Below are 27,582 nucleotides of genomic sequence, written 5' to 3'. Positions count from 1 at the left end.
TCCCCCTCCTGTCTGGGGGCACACTAGGGGTAGTGTGCATATGTACATGAGCACATGGCAGGGACTGGGGGCTCAGGGCATGACATTCTGTCTGCAGGGTATGCCAGGCGTCAAGGGAGATCGGGGAGAGCCTGGACTGAGGGGTCAGGATGGCAACCCAGTAAGTCCTTGCCTGACAGCCACACATGTGCAAGAAGGTGGCTCTCACATGTGTTGTCCTGTGTGCAGGGCTGGAGTCTGCACTGCCTGGGGCTGTGTGGGTCATGACTCTGTCTGGGGGATGGCGGGTGGAAGGGAAGTTGCAGCTGGGAAGCTGAAACCTTAAACCTGTTCTCTGCAGGGTCTACCAGGAGAGCGTGGTGTGGCTGGGCCTGAAGGGAAACCGGTGAGTGGTGGCTGAAGCGGCTGGCCCAGGCTCTGGACCCCTTCACTAGGTGCTGCTGCTGCTGTGTGCACCTATCTGTGTGTGCATGTTTGGGTGTGTGCCTGTCTGTGTGTGCCTGTTTCTCCGTGTGGCTGTGTGTGTCTGCCTGTGTGTGTGTGTGTGTGTGTGCACGCACGCACGTGTGCGCGTGCATGAGATTGCATTTGTAGGCCCATGTGTGCTATCTATGAGAGGCAGTCCATGGGTACATGTTATCTGTGCCTGGAAAGGGTGGAGTATGGAAATTGACCCCCAAGGAAAAAGCCCCCAGAGGCTGAGAACAGCCCAAGTGAGGTCCAGACTGAGGCTCATCAGCATCCTCTCTATGCAGGGTCTGCAGGGTCTAAGAGGCCACCCTGGCCCAGCGGTGAGTACTCAAGAACCTTCACTTCTCCTGTCCCCATCCTGTACCCTACCCCAAGAGCAGTACTGCCTCGGTTTTCCTGGTGGTGTGAGGCTAACTCCCCTCATCAGACTCTATTTCCCCAACAGGGTGGCCATGGAGATCCTGGACCACCCGGTGCCCCGGTGAGTGACCAGGGCGCCCTGCCTGGTGAGGGTCTGGAAGGGCTGGGACAGCCACTGGCCACTGCTGATGATCCAGGCCTTCTCTGTGTTAATCCCTGAGCCCTGTTCCCTGCCCTTGTCCCTTTTCTCTAGGGTCTTGCTGGCCCTGCAGGACCCCAGGGACCCTCTGGACTGAAGGTGAGTCTAGGTGTGTGGATGGGAGAAGGAGGCTCCTTTGAGCCAGGTCCATGCCCGGGGGAATGTGCGCCAACCTCCTGAGCTGTCACCTTCTTCGTGAGGCTGCGCTCCAGCAGTCCTGGCCATGTGGGCTCTGCTTATGCAGTCTCTGGGTCATTTGCAGGGGGAGCCTGGAGAGACAGGACCCCCAGGACAGGTGAGTGGCCCAGCTCACAGGTTATGGTCATAGGGAGATGGGTAGGGTTGGCACTGCCCTGAACTTTCTCTTCCTCCAGGGCCTGCCTGGACCTACTGGAGCTGTGGGGCTTCCTGGTCCCCCTGGGCCTTCAGGCCTTGTGGTGAGTGAGGCCCTGTGGCCCCCACAGGGACACTGTGTTTTCACCCCTTGGGGCCCATGTTCTCTCATGTCCTCCAGTGTCCCTTGTCACCCTGACAGCTGACTTGTTCTCCCTCAGGGTCCACAGGGGTCTCCAGGTTTGCCTGGACAAGTGGTGAGTTCTGGGGGTCAAGGGTTGGGCTCCAGGGGTCAGGGGTCAGCAGGCAGCCCTGATAGAGCTCCTCCCTCTCAGGGGGAGACGGGGAAGCCGGGAGCCCCAGGCCGAGATGGTACCAGTGGAAAAGATGGAGACAGAGGGAGCCCTGGTGTGCCGGTATGTGTTGGGCTCGCTGCGGGTCTGCTGCAGGGCACAGTGCCTGGCTGTGGACCTGAACTGTGAGGAGTGGGGCAGCGGGGTGCTGATGGAGAGACCCTGAGATCCTTACACTGCTCTACCATAGGGGTTACCAGGTCTGCCCGGCCCTGTTGGACCTAAAGGAGAACCTGGCCCCCCGGGGGCCCCTGGACAGGTGATCTTTGACCCTGACTTCCACCCCCCACAGCAACTCCTCTGCCTTACCCACAAGCCTGTTTCCAAAAGCCATGGGAGTGGCAGGGTGGGGGCAGGGGGGAGGAGGCAGTAACTCACCAGCATTCCCCACAGGCTGTGGTTGGGCTTCCTGGAGCAAAGGGAGAGAAGGTGAGTGTGCGCAGCAGGGCCAGGGAGGGGGGCCAACGAGTGGGAGCCAAGGAATCCCACTGACCCCTCCCTGTTACCAGGGTGCCCCTGGAGACCTTGCTGGAGACCTGGTGGGTGAGCCGGTGAGTGGGGAACTTCTTACAGCAGAGGTTCTGGGGGTCCTGTCTCTCCAGTGGCCCAACTTCTGACCTTGACCCATAGTTTACCCACCCTCATGACCCTCAGTTTTCTTTTTTTTTTTTTTGAGACGGAGTTTCGCTCTTCTTACCCAGGCTGGAGTGCAATGGCGCGATCTCGGCTCACCGCAATCTCCGCCTCCTGGGTTCAGGCAATTCTCCTGCCTCAGCCTCCTGAGTAGCTGGGATTACAGGCATGCGCCACCATGCCCAGCTAATTTTTTGTATCTTTAGTAGAGACGGGGTTTCACCACGTTGACCAGGATGGTCTCGATCTCTTAACCTCGTGATCCACCCGCCTTGGCCTCCCGAAGTGCTGGGATTACAGGCTTGAGCCACCACGCCCGGCCAACCCTCAGTTTTCATAGTAGACCCCATATTTGAGCCCTGGCCTCATGCATCCCTGAGTCTCATGTCTGTGACTGATGCCTACGTTGCCTCCTGACCTCTGTCAATAGGGAGCCAAAGGTGACCGAGGACTGCCAGGGCCGAGGGGCGAGAAGGTGAGGTGGGCTGGCCCTAGGGCCTAATTATCGGGCAGAGAAGGCTCAGGCCAGACACCCCTCACCAGCCATTCTGTGCAGGGCGAAGCTGGCCGTGCAGGGGAACCCGGAGACCCTGGGGAAGACGTGAGTCTGGGGCCCCAGCAAGGGCAAGCCTGGCCTGAGGAGTGTGACAGTGGGCATAAGGGGCCACTCTTGGGCCCGGGCACACGTCTGAGACCCTGAGTTGGGCCGCATGCCCACACATTGTTGGCTTCCATACTTTGAGCCCCGGGGCCCTCTCTTGGCTTCTGTGTGCCCGTCTTTGATCTTCTGTTCCTCACCACATCTGGGCACACGTGTGCTCTGATCTGCTCTCCTGGGTCCCAGGACGCACCTGAGTTCCTGTGAACCTCTCCTTGGTCCTGTGTTTTCAGTCTTCCTTTCCCCTGCCCTGCCTGCCAGTGTTCAACCTGTGGCCACGCCTGCCTCCCGGGAGTGGACATGTTTGCATTCCCCTCTGAGTACCCATGTACCTGCGCTCCCATCTGTGGAGCCAGGTTTCTGCGCTCGAGTGTGCGCTCCACATGCCTGTGGTCATGCCTGAACTCCCGCCTGTCTGTGGTCGTATCCGAGCATCCCTCTGCCTGTGCCCTCCTGAGACAGGCCGTGGTCGCATGTCTGAGTTCCCCTGTGTTCATGATCATATCTGAGCTCCCCTGGGAATATTTCCGGGCCATGGCTGAGCTCTGTGCTCATGCTCCTACCCTCTCAAATGCTGTTTGCTGTGGTTTTTTTAGGGTCAGAAAGGGGCTGCAGGACCCAAAGGTTACAAGGTATGTGTACCCAGAATGGTCCCTGCTGGGGTCCTGGTCTCCTGAGACTCCATGAGCTTGATCTGATGCCTCTTTTCCTCAAAGGGTGATCCAGGAGTTGGGGTCCCAGGCTCCCCTGGGCCACCTGGCCCTCCAGGTTTGAAGGTAAGTCAATGCCTCATCACCAGTTGTGGGGGCATTGGGTTGGATGGTCGCTGGAGGTAGGAGGAAGAGGAAGCTCTGCTGAGACCTGGGAGGGGTACTGCAGTGACCATTCCCTCCTTTGCTGTATTTTTCAGGGAGATCTGGGCCCCCCTGGCTCCCCTGGTGCTCCTGGCGTTGTTGGGTTTCCGGGTCAGACAGGCCCTCGAGGAGAGATGGGTCAGCCAGGCCCTAGCGGAGAGCGGGTAAGGGGCTGGGAGCAGCATGTAGGGGCTTGGTGAATTCATAATGGGTGAGGAGGGAGCCCTGCCTTGGGGGTTCCCAGTCTTGAGGGGGCAGAGGGTAGGAGGGTTCCCAAGTCACTCTCTGCCTCTTTTGCCCCATTTTTCTGGTAGGGTCTGGCAGGACCCCCAGGGAGAGAAGGAGTCCCAGGCCCCTTGGGGCCACCTGGACCACCAGGGTCAGTGGTGAGTAGAGGTGCCCTAAAGCCCCACGTGTTTGATTGCCTGTCCTTGCAAGGACTTATGATGGGGACCGTGCCACACTGTGGGGTTCTGGGGGAGGCGCTTTGAAAGCCACAGGACCCTCACCTCACTCTGACCCACAGGGACCAGCTGGGGCCTCTGGACTCAAAGGAGACAAGGTAGGTGGGACACATGCTGCTGGCTGTCTCCTGTGCCCTCGTCACCCACTCCAGCCTCCACTTACCTCCCATGACCCTGTGTCCCCCACTGATTCCCCTCACTGATCTCTGGTGTCCTGTTGATCTCTAGGGAGACCCTGGAGCAGGGCTGCCTGGGCCCCGAGGCGAGCGCGGGGAGCCAGGTGTCCGGGTACGTGCATCCTACTCCACAGTCGGGAGCTCCATCTCCCTTCATCCTGCTTTTGCCTCTAATTTCCAACCTCTGAGTCAGTGAACTTAATGTCACCATCCAGGGTGAAGATGGCTACCCCGGCCAGGAGGGACCCCGAGGACTCATGGTAGGTCCCGCTGGGGAAAGTGCCAGTGGTGTGACTTCAGTCCCCTGCCTTTGCCCTCTGTGCCCCAGGACTCTCTGCCATCCTCCCCAGCCTTCTGGTCCTCCTCGTCTAACCCTGTCCCCTTTGTCTGGTCCCCACTGTTTCCCTCCTCCCCTGGATCCCCCTCCGTCCTCCACTGCCCCAGTTCCTATAGCTCACGGTCGCCTTCTCTCACACAGGGGCCCCCTGGCGGCCGGGGAGAGCGTGGGGAGAAGGTAGGAATATGGAAAAGTCCTGGTGTGAATGGGGTGGGTGAGTGACATTAGAATTCAGGCCGGGCCTCCCCAGTTTGGGCGGGACTCACACTCTTTCACCCAATAGGGTGATGCTGGAACCACAGGATTAAAGGGCGACAAGGTGAGTGTGGGCTTGGAGAGGGCAGAGCAGGGCCAGGGTGCTCCCGACTCCTCTGACTCCTGCCTGCCCCCTCAGGGAGACTCGGCTGTGATCCTGGGGCCTCCGGGGCCACGGGGTGCCAAGGGGGACACGGTGAGTAGGCCCACGTGCAGACTGGGTTTACCCTGGGTGTGGTAGGAACCCCTTGGGACTGGCCCAGGGTATCTTGGAGCTCAAACCTCCAGAGGGTTAGGGACTTTCAGCTCCTTACCATGATCTCTTACCCAACTCAGGGCGAACGAGGGCCCCGGGGCTTGGATGGTGACAAAGGACCTCGGGGAGACAATGGGGACCCTGGTGACAAGGTAGAGGGAAGAGGGTGGTGTATGTACTCTCCGTGGGGTCCTGCGGCTGTGGGGTTTCCATAGCATCTTCGAGGGCAGGAGGGGAGGAGGGGGCTTTCCGGGGCTCAGTGGGAAGGGTTCTGTGGCTGACTGTGGAGTGGCTGAGAGTGGAGGCCCTAGGGGGATCAAGGTCTTGGTGTGAGGTTGGGAGGAGAGCTCTGTGGACTGGCCCTATGAGGGGCCTGTAGGGACAGGAAGGGGGCTCCGATCCTTGGGTGTCCCCATCTGAAGGTGCTTCAGATGGGAGGAGGAACCCAGTGGTAAGAGGGAGGAGCAAGAGTCTGGGGTCCTTGGGGTGAGAAATGAGCCAGTCTATGGACCACAGCCCCCATCTCCACCCTGCTAGGCATGGGCTGGGAGGGACGTGCCGCTGGGGTCAGTCGGGAGTGACTGTGCTCTTCCCCAGCTGGCGGGCTTGTTGTATTCCAAGCCCCCAGCCTGGTCTGGTCCTGATTGTGTCCCTCTCCTGGTTACTCCCACAGGGCAGCAAGGGAGAGCCTGGTGACAAGGGCTTCTCTGGGTCACCAGGACTTCGTGGACTCCCAGGACCCCAGGCAAGTCCTGCCCCAGGCCCAGGCCCAGGTCCAGCATCTCACACACACACACCTATCCTGGGAGTCCTCTGAGTACCAGGGGTCCTGGCTCCCTCGCTGTTGGCCCCACATGTGTTTACCCGGGATCTGTGCGTGTCATGAGCCCCGGCCACTGAGCATCTGAGTGGCCACACATGCAGTGGATGAGCCAGTGTGGGGGACAGTCCCACTAAAGGACTCCCCCATCTGTGTTTCTCACAGGGTCAACCTGGTGCAGCAGGGATCCCTGGTGACCCGGTAAGATGCCCCTGCTCCCCCAGGATCCCCTGTCCCCACAGGGCCCCCATTGCCATGGTGGTCTCGCTGATGTGGTAGCCTTTGACCTTACAGTGACCTAGTGCTCTTATGGTGCACTCATGTTGCCCAGGGTCCCCCACCTCCACAGTAGCTCCCTATGAAGTTGTCTTCTACCCATGGAGACCCTTGTCCCCTGCCTATAGTGACCCTTGTCCCCATGGCAAGCCCCAGTGGCTCTGGCCTCCAGAGGTAACTCCCACCCCATGGTGTCCCCTACTACTATCCAGGGTGATTCTCTTTGGTCCCTCACTGACCTCCTCTGACCTCACATGGACCCTCTCCCTGCTAGGGATCCCCAGGAAAGGCTGGAGTGCCTGGTATCCGAGGAGAAAAAGGAGATATTGGCTTTATGGGTCCCCGGGGCCTCAAGGTAGGACAGAAACAAGATTGTTTTTTGCTTTCTGGTCAGGAAGGCCTAATGTTGAAGGGTGAGGGGCTTGGGGTCCAATGTTAGGGTGTGGAGTCAGAGTGTCTGAGGCCTGTCTGGAGAGATGGTTTCAGAGTGAAGGGGTCACAGGGTGAGATGTCTGGGAATCACTTCACCTGCTTTTCTCCCTCAGGGTGAACGTGGGGTGAAGGGAGCCTGTGGCCTTGACGGAGAGAAGGGAGACAAGGTACAGAGGGGATAGGGCTGGGGGGCTATGGGGCCTGGGGCTTAAGGCTCACCCCACTTTGATGCCTGCAGGGAGAAGTTGGTCCCCCAGGCCGCCCTGGGCTGGCAGGACACAAAGGAGAGATGGTGAGTGTGGGCACACTTAGAATGAGGGGGCCACGGGTGGACTGGGCCAAGCTCGTGTCTTTTTTCTCCAGGGGGAGCCTGGTGTGCCGGGCCAGTCGGGGTCCCCTGGCAAGGAGGGCCTGATCGGTCCCAAGGTACAGGGTCTATGGACAGTGGACATGATGGGGGGTCAGGATGGGGCAGCAAAGCTCACAGTCATGTCATGGGGGTGTAGGGACAAGGAAGGCTGTGGAGGGTTGGGATTTTGCCAGATGAAGTGGGGCTGGTCCTGAGGTTTCAAGGTGGGTTGGGGTCACAGTGGAGTTAGGATGAAAGCCTGGGAGGTGGAGGGGGCATGAGCATCAGGGCACGGGGTTAGAGTGGAGTTGGGGTCATGGGGACCACATCTGGTGGGCTCACAGGTGCTTGGGTAACAGAAGGTTTGGGCATTGGGCCAGGGAGCTCAGAGGAGTTCAGGGAGGTTCCAGAGCTGAGGGAAATCAGGGTAGAAGGTCTCTCCTGCTTCTCCTGTTCCTAGGGCGACCGAGGCTTTGATGGGCAGCCAGGCCCCAAGGGTGACCAGGGTGAGAAAGGGGAACGGGTGAGTTGAGGCCACGGTCGTGATGAATTGAGGGGAGCGTGCCCTTTGGGAGAGGGTCCATCTTTGGGACCTCTGATTACTGACTCTGTCCTGTCTCTCTCCAGGGACCCCCAGGAATTGGGGGCTTCCCAGGCCCCAGGGGCAATGATGGCTCTGCTGGTCCCCCGGGGCCACCTGGCAATGTTGGTCCCAGAGGCCCTGAAGGACTTCAGGGCCAGAAGGTAAGAAGCCCCAGTTCTGACTCCTGACTACTGAACCTTCCCTACCCTTCCAACCTCGTAACCATCCTCCAGCCTGCCTGCCCCAACCTCTGGAGCAGTGACCGTCAACCTGCCTGACTCCTGACCCCTGCTCACTTGGTCTCTGTGTCTGACAGGGTGAGCGAGGTCCCCCTGGAGAGAGAGTAGTGGGGGCTCCTGGGGCCCCTGGAGCCCCTGGTGAGAGAGGGGAGCAGGTAAGTAGGGATCCCTGGGCTTGGATCAGAGATTGGGGTGAACTCTGTTGTCCCTGAGATCAGAGGCCACAGCCTGGTCCTATCTGTTGGACATAGGGGCGGCCAGGGCCCGCTGGCACCCGAGGTGAGAAGGGAGAAGCTGCACTGACGGTGAGCATGGGCTTGGGTGGGCCTGGGCGGCCTGGGTGAGCTGGGGCCCTGCCTCCCTCACCCAGCACCCTGACCCCTGACCCCTGGGCCCTGGCTGTATGTGGTCCCTCAATGGTCCCTGCATTATGCGCCCTTGGTCCTTCCTGTGAGCCACGGGTTCTTCATGGTCCCTCGGTCTTCTGCTCCCAGGAGGATGACATCCGGAGCTTTGTGCGCCAGGAGATGAGTCAGCACTGCGGTGAGTGGGGCCCAGGCTGCAGTCTCCTGGGTTCCACCCCTGCCCCACCCCAGCACCCTAGGCAAGGGCAGGAAGGCCCCTAGAACTTACAGGGCAAGCGGTCAAGGAGATGGGGGGATGGGTGGATACACAGAAGGACAGGCATGCTGCAGGACTGACACATGACACGTGTCCCCAATGGAGGAGACACACAGGCAGATGAGGATCGCCACACAGTGTTCTCGGATGTCCAGCTTGGCTGTGTGGGGAGCGGGATGATGGTGGGAGGAGAGCTGGTCCCCTTGGGACTGACCTGGACCCGGTGGGATATGATGACTCTGAGGGGCATCAGAGTGAGGCTGTTTCTTCCTGTCTCTGTACTGCCTTGCCTGTTCCCAACTTCCCTCTCTGCCTTCTCTTTTTCTATCTCTCTGTCCACCTCCCACCCTCTCTCTTCCTCTGTCTCCTGTCTGTCACTCTCTCCTGCTATCTCTTTATGTATTTCTACTCCTCTGCATGTGTCTCTATCTCTCCATCTTCCTGTCCTTCTCTCTGTCATTGTCCGTCTACCCCTCTCTGCCCCCTGTAGCCTGCCAGGGTCAGTTCATCGCATCTGGATCACGTGAGTAGTTTTCTACTCCCAGAACTTTCTTTACCCCAGGCCCTGCCCTGCCAATCACCTGGGTCCTCTCAGTGGGGTTGGCTTGGATGGCTACCCATGGTGACCCCAGGGCCCTGAGGACCCTGCTCTTGGCCCCAGGACCCCTCCCTAGTTATGCTGCAGACACTGCGGGATCCCAGCTCCATGCTGTACCTGTGCTCCGGGTCTCTCATGCAGAGGAGGAAGGTGAGGACAGCTGAACCTGTGGGGTAGGTGTGGGTGGGGCCCAGACATGCCCATGGGTGCCCATGCATCCAGGGTACATGCCAAGCACATAGGGTCTACATGCAGGACACATGCATGGGTTCTCTGTGCACACATGGGAGATGGGGGCTGCCCACCTCGCCCTGGGGCCAGCTGCCACTGCTCCCAGCACACCCTGCCTTACCTGCAGAGCGGGTGCCCCCGCAGGATGATGAGTACTCTGAATACTCCGAGTATTCTGTGGAGGAGTACCAGGACCCTGAAGCCCCTTGGGATGATGATGGTGAGAATAGGGGCTGTACTCAGCAGAGCTTGGGGAGGGGCAGGCAGAGCTGATCCCTGCTGACCTCCCACTGACCTTTCAACCCTCTCTGATTCCCACCACCCCTGCTAACTTGACGGCATTGGCCAGACCCCTGCTCCCTGCCGCTGGATGAGGGTTCCTGTACCACCTACACCCTGCGCTGGTACCATCGGGCTGTGCCAGGTGGCATGGAGGCCTGTCACCCTTTTGTCTATGGTGGCTGTGGAGGGAATGCCAACCGTTTTGGGACCCGTGAGGCCTGCGAGCGCCGCTGCCCACCCCGGGGGGCCCAGAACCAGGGGACAGGTATGGGCTGAGCCCCCCACAGTGGGGGATGGGGCACTGAGCCTACCTGGGTTCTGGGGGAGGAGTCCTTGGGCCAGGTCCCAGGTCAGGGTCCTGGGGGAGACGTTCCCTTAGACTAGGGGACCTGGGGCAGACACCCAAGCCAAAGAGCTGAGTATAAAGCCACAGCTGAGGGTCCCCTTCCATGTTCCCTCCTTTAAAGACCTAAGCATGGACCCCTCTGAGGTCAGAACCCCACTTCCTGCTGTAGCCTCAGCTCCCTCCCTCAGGAGGGAGCCTCAGCATCCTCAGCTAGACAGATGCTGCCACATTTGGGCATACAGATGACCAGGTGGGCTCTGCTGGTGCTGATGGGCGCCTCTGCCTGGGCATCTCTGGGTAAGGTCAGATGACTGACAACTGTTTCCAACCTGTCCTCACCAGGTGCTGCCCAGAGCTGAGGCCCAGATTATGAGCTGACATTCAGTGTCCCCTGGAGGAGTCGGGGTCTCAGCAGAACCCTGCTGCCCCTCCCCTTGGTGCTAGAGGCTTGTGTGCACGTGAGCGTGCGTGTGCATGTCCGTTATTTCAGTGACTTGGTCCCGTGGGTCTAGCCTTCCCCCCTGTGGACAAACCCCCATTGTGGCTCCTGCCACCCTGGCAGATGACTCACTATGGGGGGTGGCTGTGGGCAGTGAGCGGATGTGACTGGCGTCTGACCCGCCCCTTGACCCAAGCCTGTGATGACATGGTGCTGATTCTGGGGGGCATTAAAGCTGCTGTTTTAAAAGGCTCCTGTTGTGACTGTTTGGGAAGATGGGGGTGTCGAGGGGAAGGTTTTCCCTGGGGGGTCAGTACTATTCTGCATGGGTACAAAGTCCCTCTGCCCAGACCTGGTCACTGCCTTGTGATTCTCAGTCCCCAACTTGTCCCAGAAAGGAGTAGATAGGGCGGGGGCTAAGGATGTGTCCCCACTGCCCCCCAGGAGGGATGAGTCATAGGTGGGGGGCTGTCTCATGCCAGGAAGCATGTCCCAGCTCCCACCCCAGGGAGCTGAGGGTGATAAATGGGCCCTGAAGTGGGGTAGAGGGTCAGACCAGAGGACAGCATTGCCTGGCCCCAGCCCCAGGCAGCCATGGCAGCCTGAATGACTCCAGGAGCAGCTGGTGGTGGTAGGACTGGGTTGGGTGGGGATGAGAAGGGTCTTGGGGGTTGAGTGGACCTGGGCTTTGGCTTCATGGAGGGCTTAGACCCAGAGGGCTCTGGGATCTCTGGCTGCTTTTCTGCCTCCAAGACCCCATTCCTGCCCTTCTCCTTCCTGGCTCTGCCTCCGAGACCCCATTCCTGCCCTTCTCCTTCCTGGCTCTGCCTCCGAGACCCCATTCCTGCCCTTCTCCTTCCTGGATCAGCTGCAAGCTCTCCTGCTGAGAAGCATGTGTCTTCCCGTGGACCCTCTGTGTTTCTCTGTCTGACTCTTTCCTTCCGTCATGCTCTCTGTTCCTGGGATAGTTTCTGTCTGTCTTCTTCCGGTCTCCATTTTACTCTGCCTCCATCTCCTTCATCTCCCTCTCTTGCTGTCTCTCTGTCTCTGCATTTCTTTGTCTCTTTTCTTTCTGTCTGTCTCCTCTTGTCTCCCCTTCTCTGTCTCTGGGCTGGCCTGGCCTCTAATCCCTTTCTCTATCTCTTCCTCTCTCTCCATCCCCTTCTCTGTCGCTCTGCCCTTGCCATCTGTCTGTGTCCATGGACCCCAGTTGACCTTGCCCTGAATCCATTTTCTCCTTGCAGCCTGACCTCACAATGACCAGGTGGGCTCTGCTGGTGCTGATGGTCCTGATGTTGGGCAGAGTCCAGGTTGTCCCGGTGACCCCTATTCCAACCTTCCAGCTCCGCCCTCAGAACTCTCCACAGACCACTCCCCGACCTGCAGCCTCAGAGAGCCCCTCAGCTGCTACCAAATGCCCCTGGGCTGCCCGGAGCCACTGCAGCCCCACCCGGCACCCTGGCTCACGCATCGTCCTATCGCTGGATGTCCCCATCGGCCTCTTGCAGATCTTACTGGAGCAAGCCAGGGCCAGGGCTGCCAGGGAGCAGGCCGCCACCAATGCCCGCATCCTGGCCCGTGTTGGCCACCGCTGAGCCTGAGGGAGGGGGTCACAGTGATGGGGCCACCCTGGATGGGAGGACCTGGAGGGCAGCCATATAGCTAGACAGATGCTGCCACATTTGGGTATACAGTGTCTGGATACTGCCACCTGGAGCCACTGCCATGCAGTGTCATATCACATCTGAGTGCCCCACAGAGTCAGAGTGTGTCTGGACAGCCTGGACATTGAACATTGCTATGTTGGGTCACTGCCACATGGAGTCTCGCCATGCCAGTGTGCCCCACAGACCTAAAATATGTCCGGACAGCTTGGATGCCACCATGTAAGGTCACTGCTGTGGTGAGTCTTGCTATGTCCAGGTGCCTCACAGTCACAGAGTATCTGGACCCTGCCACATGTGGTCACCATCACATTACTTTCAGGAGCCTCAACATGAGAGCTCAACACTCCTTCCGAGACCAGTCCCTCTCAGGCCCACAGGTCTGTCCTCCCGTAGGCCACCACATGGGGAAATGCTGGCTGAGGGTAACTTGCTTGCTGTGTGCCCCACGAGGCAGCACCTGCCCCAGATGGACGGGGCTGTGAAGGGTGACATGTGACCCTGTGACCATGGCAGCCTTGCCTTATGGATGCATGTGTGTATGTGTGGCTGAATCTCTGACAGCTGTGAGTGTGTGTGAGCAGGGTAAAGATGCGTGAGGGGTCTTGGAGGAGTGGGTGCTTGTCCCCCAAACCTGCATGAAGCAAGCACAACTCCCAGCCAGGCACTGTCCTCCCCATGTGCCCTTGCATCCCCAACCTCGGCCCATGGACTTGGATGGTTCAGGGGAGACAGGGCTCAGGCTGCCGGGGCTCTGACCCAATTCTGTCCCACTTCATGCACGGATTGTCCTGGGCAAAGCTGTTCACCTTTCCGAGCCTCGGTTTCCTTATCTGTAAAGCAGAGCGGCACCAGCAAGCATGTGAGCATTGTGTACGCAGCAGACATAGAGGTCCTGCAGCAGGAGGTCTCAATAAATGTAAAGCGACTGAAGGGTGGGGTGTGTGAGAATCCCAGTCCTGTGCACACAGGCTATGACACGTAAGGGCTGAGTCACACCTGGCTTCTCTGCCTTCCTCCCCCACTCCCCACTTAAGTGACCTGGTCCCTTGGTTTGGAAGGACTAGGTTCTGCCTGATTTCACAGCCCATCTCCATTGCTGGGCCAGAGACGAAACTGACTTTCTGGGTGGCATGGATGGGCCTGCCTGCAGAGTGGGCAGGCACTCCGGGCCGTGCAGACAACTCTAGGTGGACATGAAGGCAGACGCTGGGTGTCATGGGCAGCTCTGGTGAGAGGGAGGCTGTACTGGCTAGAGTGTGGCTGGCTGACTGGAGTGGGGGCACTGGCGTAAGTTGTAAGCAGCCCTGTGGGGGCGGGCTTAGGGCGGGCTGGGGAGGCGGGGCCACAGGAGCTGCTGCTCTCTCTCCAGAGTGCTGGGCGGGGTGACCCCACTCTGGAGCCGCAGGGGGCAGTGGCCCTGGCCAGTTTGGTTGCAGGATGGACAGAGGCTCTTTAGGAGGCAGCTCCCTGACGGACCTGGGGCCAGGGAGCAGCAGGCAGGGTAGGCTCGGGACAGCGTGGGGAGTGTGGGGGGTTAGGGAAAGACCTGGATGAAGTCAGGGTGGTGCTGGAGGGGTGCCATAGGGTTGGGGGGGTCTTCCTGGTATAGGGGTGCTTGGGGGGGCATTCATCTGTCAGTGGCCTGAAGGAGAGGGAAAACTACCGCCTTGCAAGGGAGGGGGCTGGGCCAATGGGGAACTATAAATAGTGTCTTCCTCCAGCCCAGGGGAAGGGACCGCCAAATGGAGCTGCCCAGGCCCTCCTGCTCTGCTCTTTGCTGGCCTCCGAGGGACTGTGTTTGTCCAGGTCTCCTCTTAAGGGTCACACCAGTTTGGGGAAGTCTAGAGGCTCATTTGGAAAGGGTTTCACATGACGTGGCTTTAGCCCTTAAACCAGCATTTCTAGGGTGTCTGCTGTGTGCCTTGCCAGTCTTGAGCTTCTCTGAACACCTGCTGTGTACTCAGTTTGGTCATAAACCTCTCAGAACCCTTTCTGTGTGCCCCTGCTGGTCCTGAATCCCTAAGCACCTACTGTATGCCCTGTGCCAGGCTGGGAGGAAGAAGTGCAGATGAGGGTTCCCAGGCTGCTCAGTGACATGGCTCTGCCTCCAAGTCAGAACCTCACACTCCCTGTGAGCCCTAAATCCAGGGAGACACAGGGGACAATCCTTTGCTGGAAATGGCCAGAGGAAACTGGAATTCCTGGAAACTCCTGAACCTCTCAGTGGACAGCAGGGGTGGGGGTGGAGGGATATATGGGGAGAGAGGCAACAGAGAGCAGCAGACCCCACCGAGGCAGGGCACAGGGTTTGTGAGTGCGGTGCGTCTGTGTGTGCATCTGCATGAGTGCTTGTGAGCTGTGCCAGTGTGTTTGTGCACATCAGTGTGTGGACCTGTGTGGCACACACTAACACTCCTGGGTCTTTATGCTGCGAAGGGTGGTTTGTGGGCCAGGTGTGGCGGCTCATGCCACAAGTGTGTGTGTGTTGTGGGGGGTTGTGGGGGATGGTTCAGCAGTTCTGTCAGGACTGGCCAGTAGATACAGGGACTGGGAAGGGTGTGAGCTTTGAGGACTGGCCATCACATGGCTTCTAGGCTGGGACACTGGGAGGAAGTCCAGTGGTGAGTGCAGAGGGCACCATGGGAGCCAGCCAGGGTCAGGCCAGCCAGGGTCATGGCAGGCAGAGGCAGAGCAGAAAATGTTCACACATGTGTGCACAGACAACCCAGCATCTTTCTCACACCTGAGGCAGGACAGTGGCTCGCTGAGGAGGGAAAAGCCCTAAGGGCCAGGGATTCTACCAGGCATCCGCTGAGGCTGAGGGAGCAGAGCCGGGACAGCAGCTCCATGGAGAGGACACGGTGGGCAGGAGCACAGGTGTGGAGGTGGACTGTGCGATGACAGAGCAGTGTGGGAGGCAAGGTCTGGAAGGCTGGGAGTTGAGCTAAGTCCATGCTGCACTGTGAACTCACTCTGTGCGCTGTGCCCTTCTCCCCCTTCCTGACCCTCAGTTTCCCACCTGAGAAACAGGGCCATGGGAGAGGGATGGAGAGTATCCTCAGAGTAGATGTGGACCCTGGCCTTGGGGAGGAACCCCAGGCATCTCCTGATGTTGACCTGTGGCCTTCCAGCTGAACACAGGGACTTGAAGGAGGGTGCCTGGGTCAGCCCCGAGTAGACTTTCTGGGGAAGAGAGGGAGGTGCAGAGCTGTTGCATTTCCTGGGAACCAGGCTCATCCTGTCTGGGTGTGAGGATGTCTTCCCAGAGATAGCCCTGGCCCCCTGCCCAGGCCCGCTGTCCTCTACCCCCAGCCCTTGAGTAGCATCCTAGGAGGTCTGGGAAGAGAAGAAGTGACAGGCCGGAGGAGGCGCTAGGTGTCTGTAGATGTCAGAGGAGATAGCTTTTGCAATGTGTGCTGTGGGTTAGACAGGGTGTGGATGTGTGGTAATGAGGTCTCAGAGGCCACAGTGGCCCTGGGATGGCCTTGGCAGTGGCCAGAAGACAAGAGGGCTGGCTGTGTCAGGAACAGAATGAGTGGCTTTGGAGAAGTGGGGAGCAGGTCATAAGGGGCACTCAGCTCATCAGGAGCCACCCATGGATGTGCTCAGATCTGCTGGGAATGGGGTGGAGGAAGGAGTGGGTGGATGCTGCAAAAGGAGGATGAGGAAGGAGGAAGTTATTGACTCTGCCTGGGGCAGGGTGTTCCCAGGGCAAGTAGCTGGAGCTGGTTTGAGGGAGGGTTCAGGTGGGCTTCCAGCATGTGGATCCTTCAGAATCTTAATTTCCCATGAAGTGGGCAAGACATCTGTGACATCATCTTTTTTTTTTTTTTGAGATGGAGTTTTGCTTTTGTTGCCCAGGCTGGAGTGCAATAGCACAATCTTGGCTCATTGCAACCTCTGCCTCCCAGGTTCAAGCGATTCTCCTGCCACAGCCTCCCAAGTAGCTGGAATTGTACAGGCATGCACCACCATGCCCAGCTAATTTTGTGTTTATAGTAGAGTCGGGTTTTCTCCATGTTGGTCAGGCTGATCTGGAACTCCCGACCTCTGGTGATCTGCCCACCTTAGCCTCCCAAAGTGCTGGGATTACAGGCGTGAGCCACGTGTCAGTCATCTTAAGGGTCCCTGCCAAGCTTTAAAGAGCTGGGTGGACTTGGACTGATCCAAGGCAGGGCTGTGGCAGAGAGGGCATGGGAGGGGGTGCTACACCTATAGCCCACGAGGTCAGTCTTGTTTCCCATGCCCTCAACACCTGGCTCCTGGCTGGGTACACATTGGACAGAGAGAACTTGAGAATGCAGGGCCCTTGCCAGGGGTGTTGTGGTTGACATCGCTAGAGGGCAGTGTGGCCCAGGTTCAAGCTGTTTTGGTAGGGGCTGGGGTAGAGAGTGTACAAATCTTGGAGAGGTGGGGCTGGGATCCCAAGGAGGCAGGAGCTTGCAGGAGTTGGGTAGAGTGACGAGAGTCACCCAGTGGTTTCCAAACTTCCGATCTCTCCCCTGTTCCTTGTCCCCACTGCATTTCCAAAGACAAGAGGGAGATACAAATACAGCAAAAGACAACCTTAACGTATTTTAAAATGGATTTCTTAGAGATTGACATATTTAATTTATACTATAATACTGTAAGATTGACAATGTGCACTGGGCACGGTGGCTCACGCCTGTAATCCCAGCACTTTGGGAGGCTGAGGCAGGCAGATCACGAGATCAGGAGTTCAAGACCAGCCTGGCCAACATGGTGAAACCCCGTCTTTAAAAAAAAAAAAATACAAAAATTAGCCGGGTGTGGTGGCTGGCGCCTGTATTCCCAGCTCCTTGGTAGGTTGAGGCAGGAGAATCACCTGAACCCGGGAGGCGGAGGTTGTTGTGAGACGAGACCTTGCCACTGCACTCCAGCCTGGGCGACAGAGTGAGCCTTCGTCTCAAAAAAAAAAAAGGTTGATAATGTGCACATCCCATTGTCCTGATAAAGAGAAAATATTAACATATTATTTTCAAAAAAATATGTAAAAATTTAGTTGGGAAAAAAGAAAATACAAAAAAACAAAAAAATTTTAATTGTTAAAAATGAAATTCTGGAAGGACAATTAAGATATTGCCAGGGCTTAGTGAGTCCCCAAAATACTTGGTTACAAAGTCCCACGCATTTGCTCTCGGCGAGCTGGAGTTTAGCCCGAGCGCCCCAGCAGCCAAGGCAAAGAGAGAAAGACGAACAATACTGAAATTTGTTTTGCGTCTCTATCCATGAGATAAAGCAGTTTTCCAGCGTGGTAGAGCACACTGGAAAAGGAGAGTTCCGGGGCTCGGAGCAGTCAAAGGGGGGCCCCAAACAGGGGCAGGAGGGCGCAGGGAGTTGACGGCTGGTACAGCAGGCCTGGTGGCCCCTGTCTGCTCTGACCAACCTGGCCATGCGGGTCACGTAGGCCTCGTCCCACTGCACACAAACCCCTCCCTCCTGGGGACCCTGGGCTCCCTAGCATAGCAAGGAGCAGAATCCACGCGTGCCGAGGCTCAGGGATGCAGCGCCAGGGTGGGGCCCGTAGGTGGAGCCTATGCAAATCAGCGGGGTCAGGTAGGTAGCGCTGAATTTTCGCATCTGGGGCGGGGTCTGCACAATCCGGGCCTTGAACTGGGGCGGGGCCAGCACGATCCGGGAGTTGAGCATGCGCATTCTTGATTCTGGCCTGAAGATCTGGGCCCACTTTTTCCAAAACGGGCGGGTAGGTGAGTTGGGCATGCGTGGTCGGAGGCCGGGCCCTTTTCAGCTGGGGTGGAGCCTCCTCACTCTGGGGCGGGGCCTGCGGGAAGATAGACATGGGCTGTCGCGGTTTGAGGAGGGGCGGGGCCCGAGGGGTGGCCCGAGGTGGCCCGGCTGCTCTGTTGGAAGTCGCGCAATCCGACTCATCCCGGCCCTGGGATGGCGTCCCCACGGGAATTAACCCAGAACCCCCTGAAAAAGATCTGGATGCCATACAGCAATGGGCGGCCCGCTCTGCACGCTTGCCCGCGCGGTGGTGAGGCGGGTCCTCCAGGAGGGGGTGGGAGGTGCACTGGGATGGGTGGGTAGGGCGGCTGGGCGGGGGTCTCACATAGAGAAGGGCCCGGAGACAGGTGGGGAACCAGGAACAAGTGAGGCTATCGTGACTGGCGAGGCTGCTGGGGACAGGTGAGGCGGTCGTGACAGTGGTGGGCCAGAGACAGGTGTGGCAGAGCAGGGGGCGGGGACAGGTGTGTGCGGGCATATCGGCTTGGCAGCGGCTAGGTCTGACCACCATCACCTCGGGGAGGGCGCTGGCCCCCTCGCTCCCCACCCTACCCCATGGCCCCCAGCCTGGGGAGGACTCTGTGGGCACCCCAGTCCCTTCCCTCTCTCCCGGCCAAGGAGTGTGGGCAGGGTTGTTGGACTGGAACTGAGCTGAGTGACCCTAGGAGAATTACTTGGCCTCTCTGAGCCCAAAACTTTCAAAGGTGGGCTAGTTTTCCAACAGGAGGAAGGGTGCCTCTTGGCCTTAAAGCCGAGCTTGGGTAGGAACTTCAGCACAGATGTGCTCAGTATAGAGACAGAAAAGTATGCCATGTGGGCCTGTGTCGGGTTCCCTGGACATGTAAGCATCCACCTGGGGTCATTGGGGCACAGTAAAATTTGAGGGTGAAACAGCTAGGAGAATGCTGAAATTCATGGAATTGCTGAGGGGCTCACCTCTCCTAGAGTCCCAGGTATTTAAATCGTTTCTTTGAGTTTCTTCCTGTCCTTAAATGAGCCAGCATTTTTTTTTAAGAGATGAGTCTCGCTCTGTTGCCCAAGCTGGAGCAAGTGCAGCGGTGCGATCATAGTTCACTGCAGCCACGACCTTCTGGGCTCAAGCGATCCTTCCACCTCAGCCTCTTGAGTAGCTGTGACTACAGGTGCGCCGCCACTACCAGCTATTTTTTTTTTTTTTTTTGGTAGCGACAGGGTCTTGTTATGTTGTCTGGGCTGGTCTCCAACTCCTAGCTTCAAGTGGACCCTCTGGCCTCCGTCTTCCAAAGTGTTGGGATTACAGGCGTGGGACCTGGCCTGCAACAGTTTTATTACTGGAAAAACAAAGATTTTGTTTTAGGAGTAACTGAAACGTTGTAGTGAATTTGCAACTTGTCCAGGACCGCAGAGAACATCTAGTATAACTGACGGTCAAGGGGAGATCAGGAGATTATGTGACATGCCTGGGTCTCCCTGTGATCCTGCCTCTGCTTATGTATGATAAGCGAGGGGAGAGTTCTTTGTGCTCATCTTGCTGCAGCAGCCTGGGGTCACTGCTTTGATCATGATGTGAGTCTTGGGGAAAGGGTATTTCTGCCCACACGGTGAGTCCTAGTAGGGGAAGGCTGTGTTTCTAACCAGACAGAGTCGTAGTAAGTCATGGCTCTGACTGGAGTGTAGGTCCCTGTGGGGCCGTGGCTGTCTACAATGCACACTCAGTCCTGAGGGCAATGGCCAGCCTTCCTTTGAGACTCTTCTGGAGGTGTGCAGGCGGAGCCAGTCTGTGTTACTAAGGCTGTGTGGTCCTGACTTAGCTGGGTAGCTGTTATTATTACATAGAGGAAAGGAGTGAGGGCCTGGACTTTATTTTTGTTTGTTTGTTTTTTAGGGTTTTTTTTTTTTTTTTTTTTTGAGATAGAGTCTTGCTCTATTGCCCAGGCTGGAGTGCAATGGCATGGTCTTGGCTCACTGCAGCCTCTGCCTCCCAGGTTCAAGCTATTCTCCTGCCTCAGCCTCCCTAGTAGCTGGGATTACAGGCACCCGCCACCGTGCCCAGCTAATTTTTGTATTTTTAGTACAGATGGGATTTCATCATGCTGGCCAGGCTGGTCTTGAACTCCTGACCTCTTGATCCACCCACCTCAGCCTTCCAAAGTGCTGGGATTACAAGCGTGAACCACTGTGCCCGGCCTTGTTTTTTTTGAGACAGAATTATTTGGCTCTTGTTGTCCAGGCTGGAGTGCAGTGGTGCGATCTCAGCTCACTGCAACGCCTTCTGGGTTCAAGCAATTCTCCTGCCTTGGCCTCCCAAGTTGCTGGGATTACAGGCATGCATCACAATGCCCGGCTAATTTTATATTTTTATAGAGATGGGGTTTCATCATGTTGGCCACACTAGTCTTGAATTCCTTACCTCTAATGATCTGCCCACCTTGGCCTTCCAAAGTGCTGGGCTTACAGGCATGAGCCGCTGTGCCCAGCCAAGTCTGTGAGCCTATAAGAAGCAGGTTCTCAATAAGCGGAGTCAGGGTGTTCTCTCATCACTACCATTCTTTCTTTGCTTCTCACTACCTCCGAGTCAGCGATTGATGCATCAGCTCCAGCAACCCCATTATAGGTGAGAGGAAGCTGAGGCCTAATGGGAAGGTCTCGCAGCCCTGAGGCAGGACCTGTGTTTCTCCAGGCTCTAAGTTTTGGACTGAATGTGGCTCTGGCCTGAGCCGAAGGGCTCATTCCATCACGATGTCTCAGGGTGTTGGGGTAGGCTGGGTTCTGGGTCCTCACTATTTCCTGGAGGAGGAGGTAGCACCTGAGAGGCCAAAGATGAGACCTGGAGGTTGTGTGGGGATCTGGGCCTCAGCCTCGGGTCCCAGCTTCACTGCAGGGAGTGGGTAAGCGGTGAATGAACATGGAACCGGCCTGTGCAGCACCTCCAGCTCCCAGGGCCTGCTTTCGGGCAGCATTTTACCCTTTGCATAGTAGACTTGCCGAGTGACTGCAAGGACAGTCCGAACCTGGAGGGCGTGGGTTGGGGTGGAAGCACATTTGGTCCCAGGGCTTTGTGGGGAGGAAGCAGCTGTACTCACTGCTGGTCTGTGCTTTGTACTGGGTTTTCTCTGGAGTCTAGTAGTCCTCAGCTCCTCAGGGCCTCCACTCCCACAGCCACACCCCCACTTGATAAAATTTAGAGCCACACCTGAGGGCTGGGAGGCTCTTACCTTTCCCATCATTGGCCTCTGAGCTCAGACCTGGAGGAACTCTGGGGGCAGATGGGGCCAGAGCTGACTCAGGGAGCACCTCAGAAAGGATAGTGTTGTATGGCTTTTCTCAGCCGAAAGGTGGCAAGGTGGCAAGACTCTTCCTGGGTCAGGACATGACTGGTGTGGGCACAGGGCAACAGGAGAGATGACTATCAGTCCCCTCCAAACAGGGCCTTCATTTGAAAGTGCTCTGCCTTCCCCAGGCCTAAGGAGGTGAGAGCGGCTGCGTCTGAACTCCTGAGAGTCAATTCTGGCGCCCCCTCCAGGGACTTGTAGCTGCTCCTGTGGTGGAAGTGTCGGAACACACACAGACACTGCCGGTTGCCAGGCATGTCCAGGCCTCTTGGCTCCTAGGGCTTGTGGGGCCTGCAGCGAATTTACAGGAAAGGAATCCATGAGGGAAGTTGGGCTGACATTTCTTCACATTTCCTTCCGCACATGCTCGATGTTATAAACAGTGTTTTTTTTTTTGGAGATGGAGTCTCGCTCTCTTCCAGGCTAAAGTGCAAGTGGCTCGATCTTGGCTCACTGCAACCTCTGCCTCCTGTGTTCAAGTGATTCTCCTGCCTCAGCTTCCCAAGTAACTGTGATTACCAGTGTGCACCACCACACCTGGCTAATTTTTGTATTTTTAATAGAAACAGAGTTTCTCCATGTTGTCCAGGCTGGTCTTGGACTCCTGGCCTTTGGTGATCCACCTACCTTGGCCTCTTGAAGTGCTGGGATTACAGGCATGAGCCACCATGCCCAGATGTAAACAGTGTGTTCTCCTGTCCTGTTTGCTCAGTGTCGGGTCCTGTGGGCTCAGAGCTTCGGTTGCGGCCGCACACCCAGCCCACTTAGTCTACACGGTCTGTTTCAGTGGCACAATATGTTTTCTCCTTGTGCCTCAGTTGGCAATTTCTCACAGCTGGGATTTCCCCGGTGTTTTGCAATAATAAGCAGAGCTGTTGTGATATACTGAACTTTGGTTTTCTTTTGGGTCATTTCCTTGGGAGCTTATCTTGGGGAGCAGAGGAGATAGGTATTTTATTGCTTTGTTTTGTGCCCAGGCCTGATTTGCTGCCCTGCCTGCCCACCTTGTGCTGTGCATGTGGGTGGGAGGGGGAAGGGAAATGTCACCAAGTGCCAAGGGAGGAGGCTGGAGCTGTCTCTGGGAAAATAGGAGATGTGGAGAAGGGGTGCAGATCCCCAGTCCTGAGCTTCTGGGAGTGCCCCTGAAGGAGCAGCCGGCAGGTGGGATGAGCAGGGTGGGTGGGTGCAGGAGTTCCTCCTGCTTAGCAGCAGCTGATACACTGCCCTTGATTGCTTGATTGCAACCTGGCCAGGAACTGTGCAAACAACTCAGGGCTCAGCCGTCCACTGGCTCTGAGGAGGCAAGGCCTTGCCTAACTTGTTTTCCTCTCACCTTAGCCAATGCTGAGATTTCTCTGCAAGTTTCTTCCCTCACTTAAGTCACTCTGTTTCATGGGGTCTCCTCCTTCCTGCCCCTGAGGCTCACTGGTTGGGTCACATTTAAACAAGGGTCATGCACAGGAGTGATGGAGCCCCCACTGGCAAGCAGGGCCCTTTGCTTCCCTGCAGGGCCTGCTTCCCTGGGGCCAGGCAACTGGCTCCACGCCCCAAGTCCCAAGGGCAGTCGGTGCTGAAGTATATCTATCGCTTTAGCTCAGTATCTGCCAGGGCGGGTCAGAGGGCACAACTTCCCAGAGGTGCCTAGGCTCTTCCATAGGGATAGTACTAGGCCTCTCTGAGGATGATTGTCCCATTTTATAGCTGGGGACATTGAGGCTCAGAGTTCCCAGTGAGTTCCCAAGATGGCAACCCAGGTCTGACTGCTGACTCCCCGTGGAAGTATTCCTGGAGCCTCTGTGCTGTGAGGGAGACAACTTGTTGTTGGGGACAGTCTGTCTAGGGAGGGCAACCAGGTGAAGGCACTTGCAGAGCCAAGTGGTCAGAAAAGGGGCAGTGACAGTTCCCCACATCTGTCCATCTGCCTGTCTGCTATGGTTTTACCTGACCCAGGTCCTAAGGATGAGGAAAAGGAAACTTCCTGAGGCTTCTGACATGAGACCGTGTTTGATGGCAGTGGAAACTGAGCTGGAGGCTGGCTGCGGTGGCTCACCTTGTAATTCCAGCACTTTAGGAGGACGAGGCGGGCGGATCATCTGGGATCAGGAGGAGACCAGCCTGACCAACATAGTGAAATCCCATCTCTACTGAAAATACAAAAATTAGCCGGGTGTGGTGACATGCACCGGTAATCCCAGTTACTTGAGAGGCTGAGGCATGAGAATTGCTTGAACCCAGGAGGCAGAGGTTGCAGTGAGCTGGATGCCACTGCATGCCAGCCTGGGCAAGGGCAACAGAGTGCGACTCAAAAAAAAAAAAAAAGCCGGGCCCGATGGCTCATGTCTATAATCCCAATACTTTGGGAGGCTGAGGCAGGTAGATCACCTGAGGTCAGGAGTTCAAGACCAGCCTGACCAACATGGTGAAACCCCATCTCTACTAAAATTACAAAAATTAGCCAGGCATGGTGGCACGCACCAGTGATCCCAGCTACTCAGGAGGCTGAGGTATGAGAATTGCTTGAACCCAGGAGGTAGAGGTTGCAGTGAGCCGAAATTGCACCACTGCACTCCAGCCTGGGCAACAGTGCAAGACCCCATCTCAAAACAAAAAAAGAAAATTGAGCTGGGTTCCATGAGATGAAGCTGGCAGTTCTGCTGCCTTGGTATCTGTCCTGGCCAGCTAGGGATTTAGGGGGCTGTATTCAGACCCTTCCCCGCCTCTAACCTGGCATCTTCTCTGGCTGGCACACTGACATGTGGCACATGAATGGTGGTGGGTGAGCTCTCAGAGGGACTGCCTTATAGGCATCAGTCTGGGTCTCTGGTCTCAACCCCTTGTAGTTCTTACCCTGAGAGACTTCTAGATGCCTCTCTCCCTGATCCTGCCTACAATTCCCAGCCCAAAGACCCTGAATGGCTCAGACACCACAAGGCTTCTGCTGCTGTAAGTGATCAGTCTAGAGAAAAGAGTGTCATTAGTGAGATGACCAGGATTGAGGGTGAGGGTGTTCCTAGTGGCCATGGAGATGCCTTGGGGAAAGGACTCGTTGAGGAAGCAGCTTTTGAGCTGGGCTTTGTGTGATGAAAGGAAGTTTACCCTGGGGAGGGCATGCAGTGGGGTTGTGTGTTCTGGGAGCACCGAGTGATGGCTGGGTAGGAGAGATGTGAAAAGTTTAGGGTATGGATTCCTGGATGACAGAGGTAGGGTGTTGATTATCTTGCTGGGTTTTGGTCCTGTCCTTCATGCAGTGGGGACCCCCCCAGCCATGTTTCGCCAGCGGCAAGGTTGGTTGACTTTATATCTGGTGATAAAGGTGCCATCAGAATGAGAAGAGCTGGAAAGATCCCACTGTACCTGCCAGAGCCCAGGCGGCCCTGGGGAAGGGGGCATACCAACACTGGCTTGAAGCTGGCATCTGAGGGCACTTTGGGAGCTGTGTGATGCTAAGAAGCCAAGAAGATACCTCCGGTGCCAGTCCCATGCCCTGAAGCTGAGAGACCACAGGCTGAGAGGGAGGGGCATGCTGGGAGGGTCCCGCCCTCATCTGACCCTGTGCTGCTTACCTTTCAGTGTGCATGACCAACTGCCCAACGCTCATCGTCATGGTGGGGCTGCCTGCCAGGGGCAAGACCTACATCTCCAAGAAGTTGACTCGATACCTGAACTGGATTGGTGTGCCCACTCGGGGTGAGGCTTGGCCCAACTGTCCAAGGGGAGCTTTGTGGGGCACGGGGAAGAGAATAGAGAAGGCTGGTCTGGGTTGGGTCAAGGTCAGGGTTGGTTGGGTCAGGTAGGTAGGGGTTGCTGTTGATGTAAATGCTGAGCCTCTCCTTCCCGCCAGAGTTCAATGTTGGCCAGTATCGCCGGGACATGGTCAAGACCTACAAATCTTTTGAGTTTTTTCTCCCCGACAATGAAGAGGGCCTGAAAATCAGGAAGTAAGTGTATGTGTTGGGTGTAGGGGGAGAGGCTGTGAGGGGACCCAGTGTGGAGAAAGCTAACATGTTACTGACCATTTACTGAGAAGTCCCTGGAGTGGAGCTGCTGGGGAATGACTGAGATACTCCTGAGCCCTGACCTTGCCTGGCCCCGATGGCTGTGTGACAGGGCTACGTGACAAAGCTGGGTTCTGGACCTCTCAGGATATGGTGGGCGGGGGGTGATGGGTCTGGGGATGAGAGGAGAGGGTGTGTTGTGTGGCCTCCTGGTGTCTGGGCCATTCCTGCCCTGGGGTTAAGGAGCCCTTGGGAAGGATAGCCTGTGGGAGGGGAGGACAGACCTTCAGGAAGGTGAGAGGGGCTCAGCCCAGGCAAGTCAGAGCTGCTCCCTGGAGGTCACGGCACTCACCCCAGCCCCTGTGGGGTTGGCTGCTGCTGGGGAGGGGAGCCTGAGTGAGTACAGGCACACAGGCCTCAGGGATGGAGCTTGGGGCTGGTTATTCCTCCCTTGCCCCAGGATAAGCCCTCTTCTGTGTATTTGGAGCATTTTTTCTCTGTGCTTGCGATGATGTTCTTGGTGTGTTATTGCTGGTGTGACTGGCTTTGCATTGAAATCTCCTAAATGCTGCTGGGTGAGTAGTTCACACTCCTGCTGTTATTCTTGCCATAGAAATTTGTATATGCTACCCCCCACCCCCAACAACTTTCAGACTTGAACTCAGTCCTTTGTTCAGGGAACTGGGAACCAGCTGGTAGTCTGAGCAGCCATGCTATGCTTTTCTCAGCAGGTGTTAGCTGGGGCTTGAGAATCCCCTTATCAACCTAGGGTGGCTGAGACTTGCTCTCGGCCAAGTCATCAGGATAGGGCAGTGAGCAGAGATTGACCCAGCTCTAGTGACTTCTCCAAATCAAGCCCAGCCCCAGGCCAGTGGCTACCAGGCTGCCACTGGGGTCCACACTAGGCTCCCTGTTCCTTCTCTGGCCACCAGGGGGCAGGAACTCCTTGCTGTGGGGCTCGGATCTTCAGCCGAGAGACTGCCTTTGTTCTTACATGGGCGTGGCCAGGCATGGCTGTGGCACCAAGGGAAGGGGAGCCTGACACTGAGGTTTCTGTAGCCAAATTGTGGGTAAAAATCAAGGCTGGACCCTCTGGTGATATTGAACCAGATAAAAGGTATGGGACTAATATTTGAATCTGCTACATGCTGGGTTCTTGATGCCCATTGTCACCCCCCCTTTTACAGATGAGGAAACAGGCCCAGACAGGCCAGGACTCTCACACAAAATAGCAAGTTTACATCATAGCCCAGACTTGAATCTAAGCCCATCTATCACTAAAAAGTGATATTCCTCAATAGGTAGGTCAAGGAACTTATCAAATACAAATTTTATTTTATTTTTTTAAGTTATTATTATTTTTTGAGATAGAGTCTCACTCTGTTACCCAGGCTGGAGTGCAGTGGCACAATCTTGGCTCACTGCCACCCCCACCTCCCAGGTTCAAGCGATTCTCCTGCCTCAGACTCCCGAGTAGCTGGGACTACAGGTGCCTGCCACCATGTCCAGCTAATTTTTGTATTTTTAGTAGAGATGGTGTTGCACCATGCTGGTCAGCCTGGTCTGGAACCCTTGACCTCAAGTGATCTACCCACCTCAGCCTCCCAAAGTGCTGGGATTACAGGCTTGAGCCACTGCACCCAGCCTATTTTATTTTTGACTATCCTTGCCAGATGCAAATTTTAAACAACCCCAAGCTATGGATGCTGATAACCCAGCCTGTCTGATCTTCCCAGTAGCTTCTGTGTTGGGCAGTGCCTCACTTTCCCAGATGCTGGGACCAAGGCTAGAAAGTGATGGTGCCTTGGGTCACTCAGTGTTTGAATTTGAAGTCTGTCCTGTCTGAATCCATAGTTTTTGGGGGGAGAGTCTGCCAGCCATTCCACTCTGGCTGCCCCTCTAAGGTAGGGATATTGGGGTTAATTGAAACAAAGACACCTAGACCCAGAGAGGCTGGGAAGCTAGTCCAAGGTCACCTTGCAACAGAAGCTGGGGCAGGCTCATTGCTGCTTTTCTGCAGGCATACCCTCTGACTGCCCTAGAAACCCTCTCTCCTGTATCCAAATCCTGGCTCTGGCTGGGCCACAGGTCCATTTCCTATTAATCAGTCCAAAATTTTCCAATTGGCAAAATAAAAGGACCAGAGTTTTAAAAATTGAAAACCTGGGAAGAGACAGCCATGTTTCCCATGTGGGCACACTCATTCATACCCAGTTACTCACACGACGTTGAGGTCCATCTCTGACACTGGACACAGTAGAAGGTCTAGAAAAGT

The 27,582-nt window shown here is 56.7% G+C and overlaps 3 protein-coding genes across 9 annotated transcripts in view; all 3 read left to right on the top strand.

The window, feature by feature from the left end:
• COL7A1 (collagen type VII alpha 1 chain) overlaps positions 1-10,817 on the top strand; it is a 31,819-nt gene extending 21,002 nt beyond the window's left edge. Inside the window, exons 79-119 of the mRNA XM_035275397.3 lie at positions 98-160; positions 341-385; positions 756-791; positions 917-952; positions 1,085-1,129; positions 1,293-1,325; positions 1,405-1,467; positions 1,585-1,620; positions 1,699-1,779; positions 1,907-1,975; positions 2,110-2,145; positions 2,226-2,267; positions 2,780-2,824; positions 2,906-2,950; positions 3,604-3,639; positions 3,724-3,783; positions 3,918-4,025; positions 4,176-4,247; positions 4,388-4,423; positions 4,554-4,613; positions 4,717-4,761; positions 4,980-5,015; positions 5,122-5,157; positions 5,233-5,289; positions 5,430-5,501; positions 6,023-6,094; positions 6,335-6,370; positions 6,720-6,800; positions 6,991-7,044; positions 7,116-7,169; positions 7,241-7,303; positions 7,687-7,749; positions 7,854-7,970; positions 8,126-8,203; positions 8,300-8,353; positions 8,543-8,591; positions 9,160-9,192; positions 9,331-9,417; positions 9,626-9,718; positions 9,848-10,045; positions 10,469-10,817. Of these exons, the coding sequence (XP_035131288.2) occupies positions 98-160; positions 341-385; positions 756-791; positions 917-952; positions 1,085-1,129; positions 1,293-1,325; positions 1,405-1,467; positions 1,585-1,620; positions 1,699-1,779; positions 1,907-1,975; positions 2,110-2,145; positions 2,226-2,267; positions 2,780-2,824; positions 2,906-2,950; positions 3,604-3,639; positions 3,724-3,783; positions 3,918-4,025; positions 4,176-4,247; positions 4,388-4,423; positions 4,554-4,613; positions 4,717-4,761; positions 4,980-5,015; positions 5,122-5,157; positions 5,233-5,289; positions 5,430-5,501; positions 6,023-6,094; positions 6,335-6,370; positions 6,720-6,800; positions 6,991-7,044; positions 7,116-7,169; positions 7,241-7,303; positions 7,687-7,749; positions 7,854-7,970; positions 8,126-8,203; positions 8,300-8,353; positions 8,543-8,591; positions 9,160-9,192; positions 9,331-9,417; positions 9,626-9,718; positions 9,848-10,045; positions 10,469-10,485 (2,442 nt within the window). The 3' untranslated portion in view covers positions 10,486-10,817. The remainder of the gene's footprint in view (positions 1-97; positions 161-340; positions 386-755; positions 792-916; positions 953-1,084; positions 1,130-1,292; positions 1,326-1,404; positions 1,468-1,584; positions 1,621-1,698; positions 1,780-1,906; positions 1,976-2,109; positions 2,146-2,225; positions 2,268-2,779; positions 2,825-2,905; positions 2,951-3,603; positions 3,640-3,723; positions 3,784-3,917; positions 4,026-4,175; positions 4,248-4,387; positions 4,424-4,553; positions 4,614-4,716; positions 4,762-4,979; positions 5,016-5,121; positions 5,158-5,232; positions 5,290-5,429; positions 5,502-6,022; positions 6,095-6,334; positions 6,371-6,719; positions 6,801-6,990; positions 7,045-7,115; positions 7,170-7,240; positions 7,304-7,686; positions 7,750-7,853; positions 7,971-8,125; positions 8,204-8,299; positions 8,354-8,542; positions 8,592-9,159; positions 9,193-9,330; positions 9,418-9,625; positions 9,719-9,847; positions 10,046-10,468) is intronic.
• An 889-nt stretch (positions 10,818-11,706) lies between these two features.
• Positions 11,707-12,292, top strand: UCN2 (urocortin 2). Its single transcript, XM_035275398.2, has one exon. The coding sequence runs from the start codon at positions 11,822-11,824 to the stop codon at positions 12,158-12,160; it is 339 nt and encodes a 112-aa protein (XP_035131289.2). The 5' UTR covers positions 11,707-11,821; the 3' UTR covers positions 12,161-12,292.
• A 1,363-nt stretch (positions 12,293-13,655) lies between these two features.
• PFKFB4 (6-phosphofructo-2-kinase/fructose-2,6-biphosphatase 4) overlaps positions 13,656-27,582 on the top strand; it is a 43,216-nt gene continuing 29,289 nt past the window's right edge. For 3 of the 7 annotated variants that reach the window (XM_035275395.3, XM_002758311.6, XM_035275396.3), the window contains exons 1-3: positions 18,072-18,251; positions 24,883-24,999; positions 25,154-25,250. In XM_035275395.3, coding sequence (XP_035131286.1) covers positions 18,155-18,251; positions 24,883-24,999; positions 25,154-25,250 — 311 coding nt within the window. In that variant the 5' untranslated portion in view covers positions 18,072-18,154. Of the gene's footprint in view, positions 13,734-17,891; positions 17,962-18,071; positions 18,252-24,882; positions 25,000-25,153; positions 25,251-27,582 lie in introns of those variants that run through there. The other 4 variants (XM_035275391.3, XM_035275393.3, XM_035275394.3 and 1 more) reach the window with 4 other exon arrangements.

Source organism: Callithrix jacchus, chromosome 15, assembly GCF_049354715.1.
Source record: "Callithrix jacchus isolate 240 chromosome 15, calJac240_pri, whole genome shotgun sequence".
Lineage (NCBI taxonomy): Eukaryota > Metazoa > Chordata > Mammalia > Primates > Cebidae > Callithrix > Callithrix jacchus.
The sequence above is the reverse complement of the archived record's forward strand: the minus strand, read 5'-3'. Positions and strand labels throughout refer to the sequence as shown.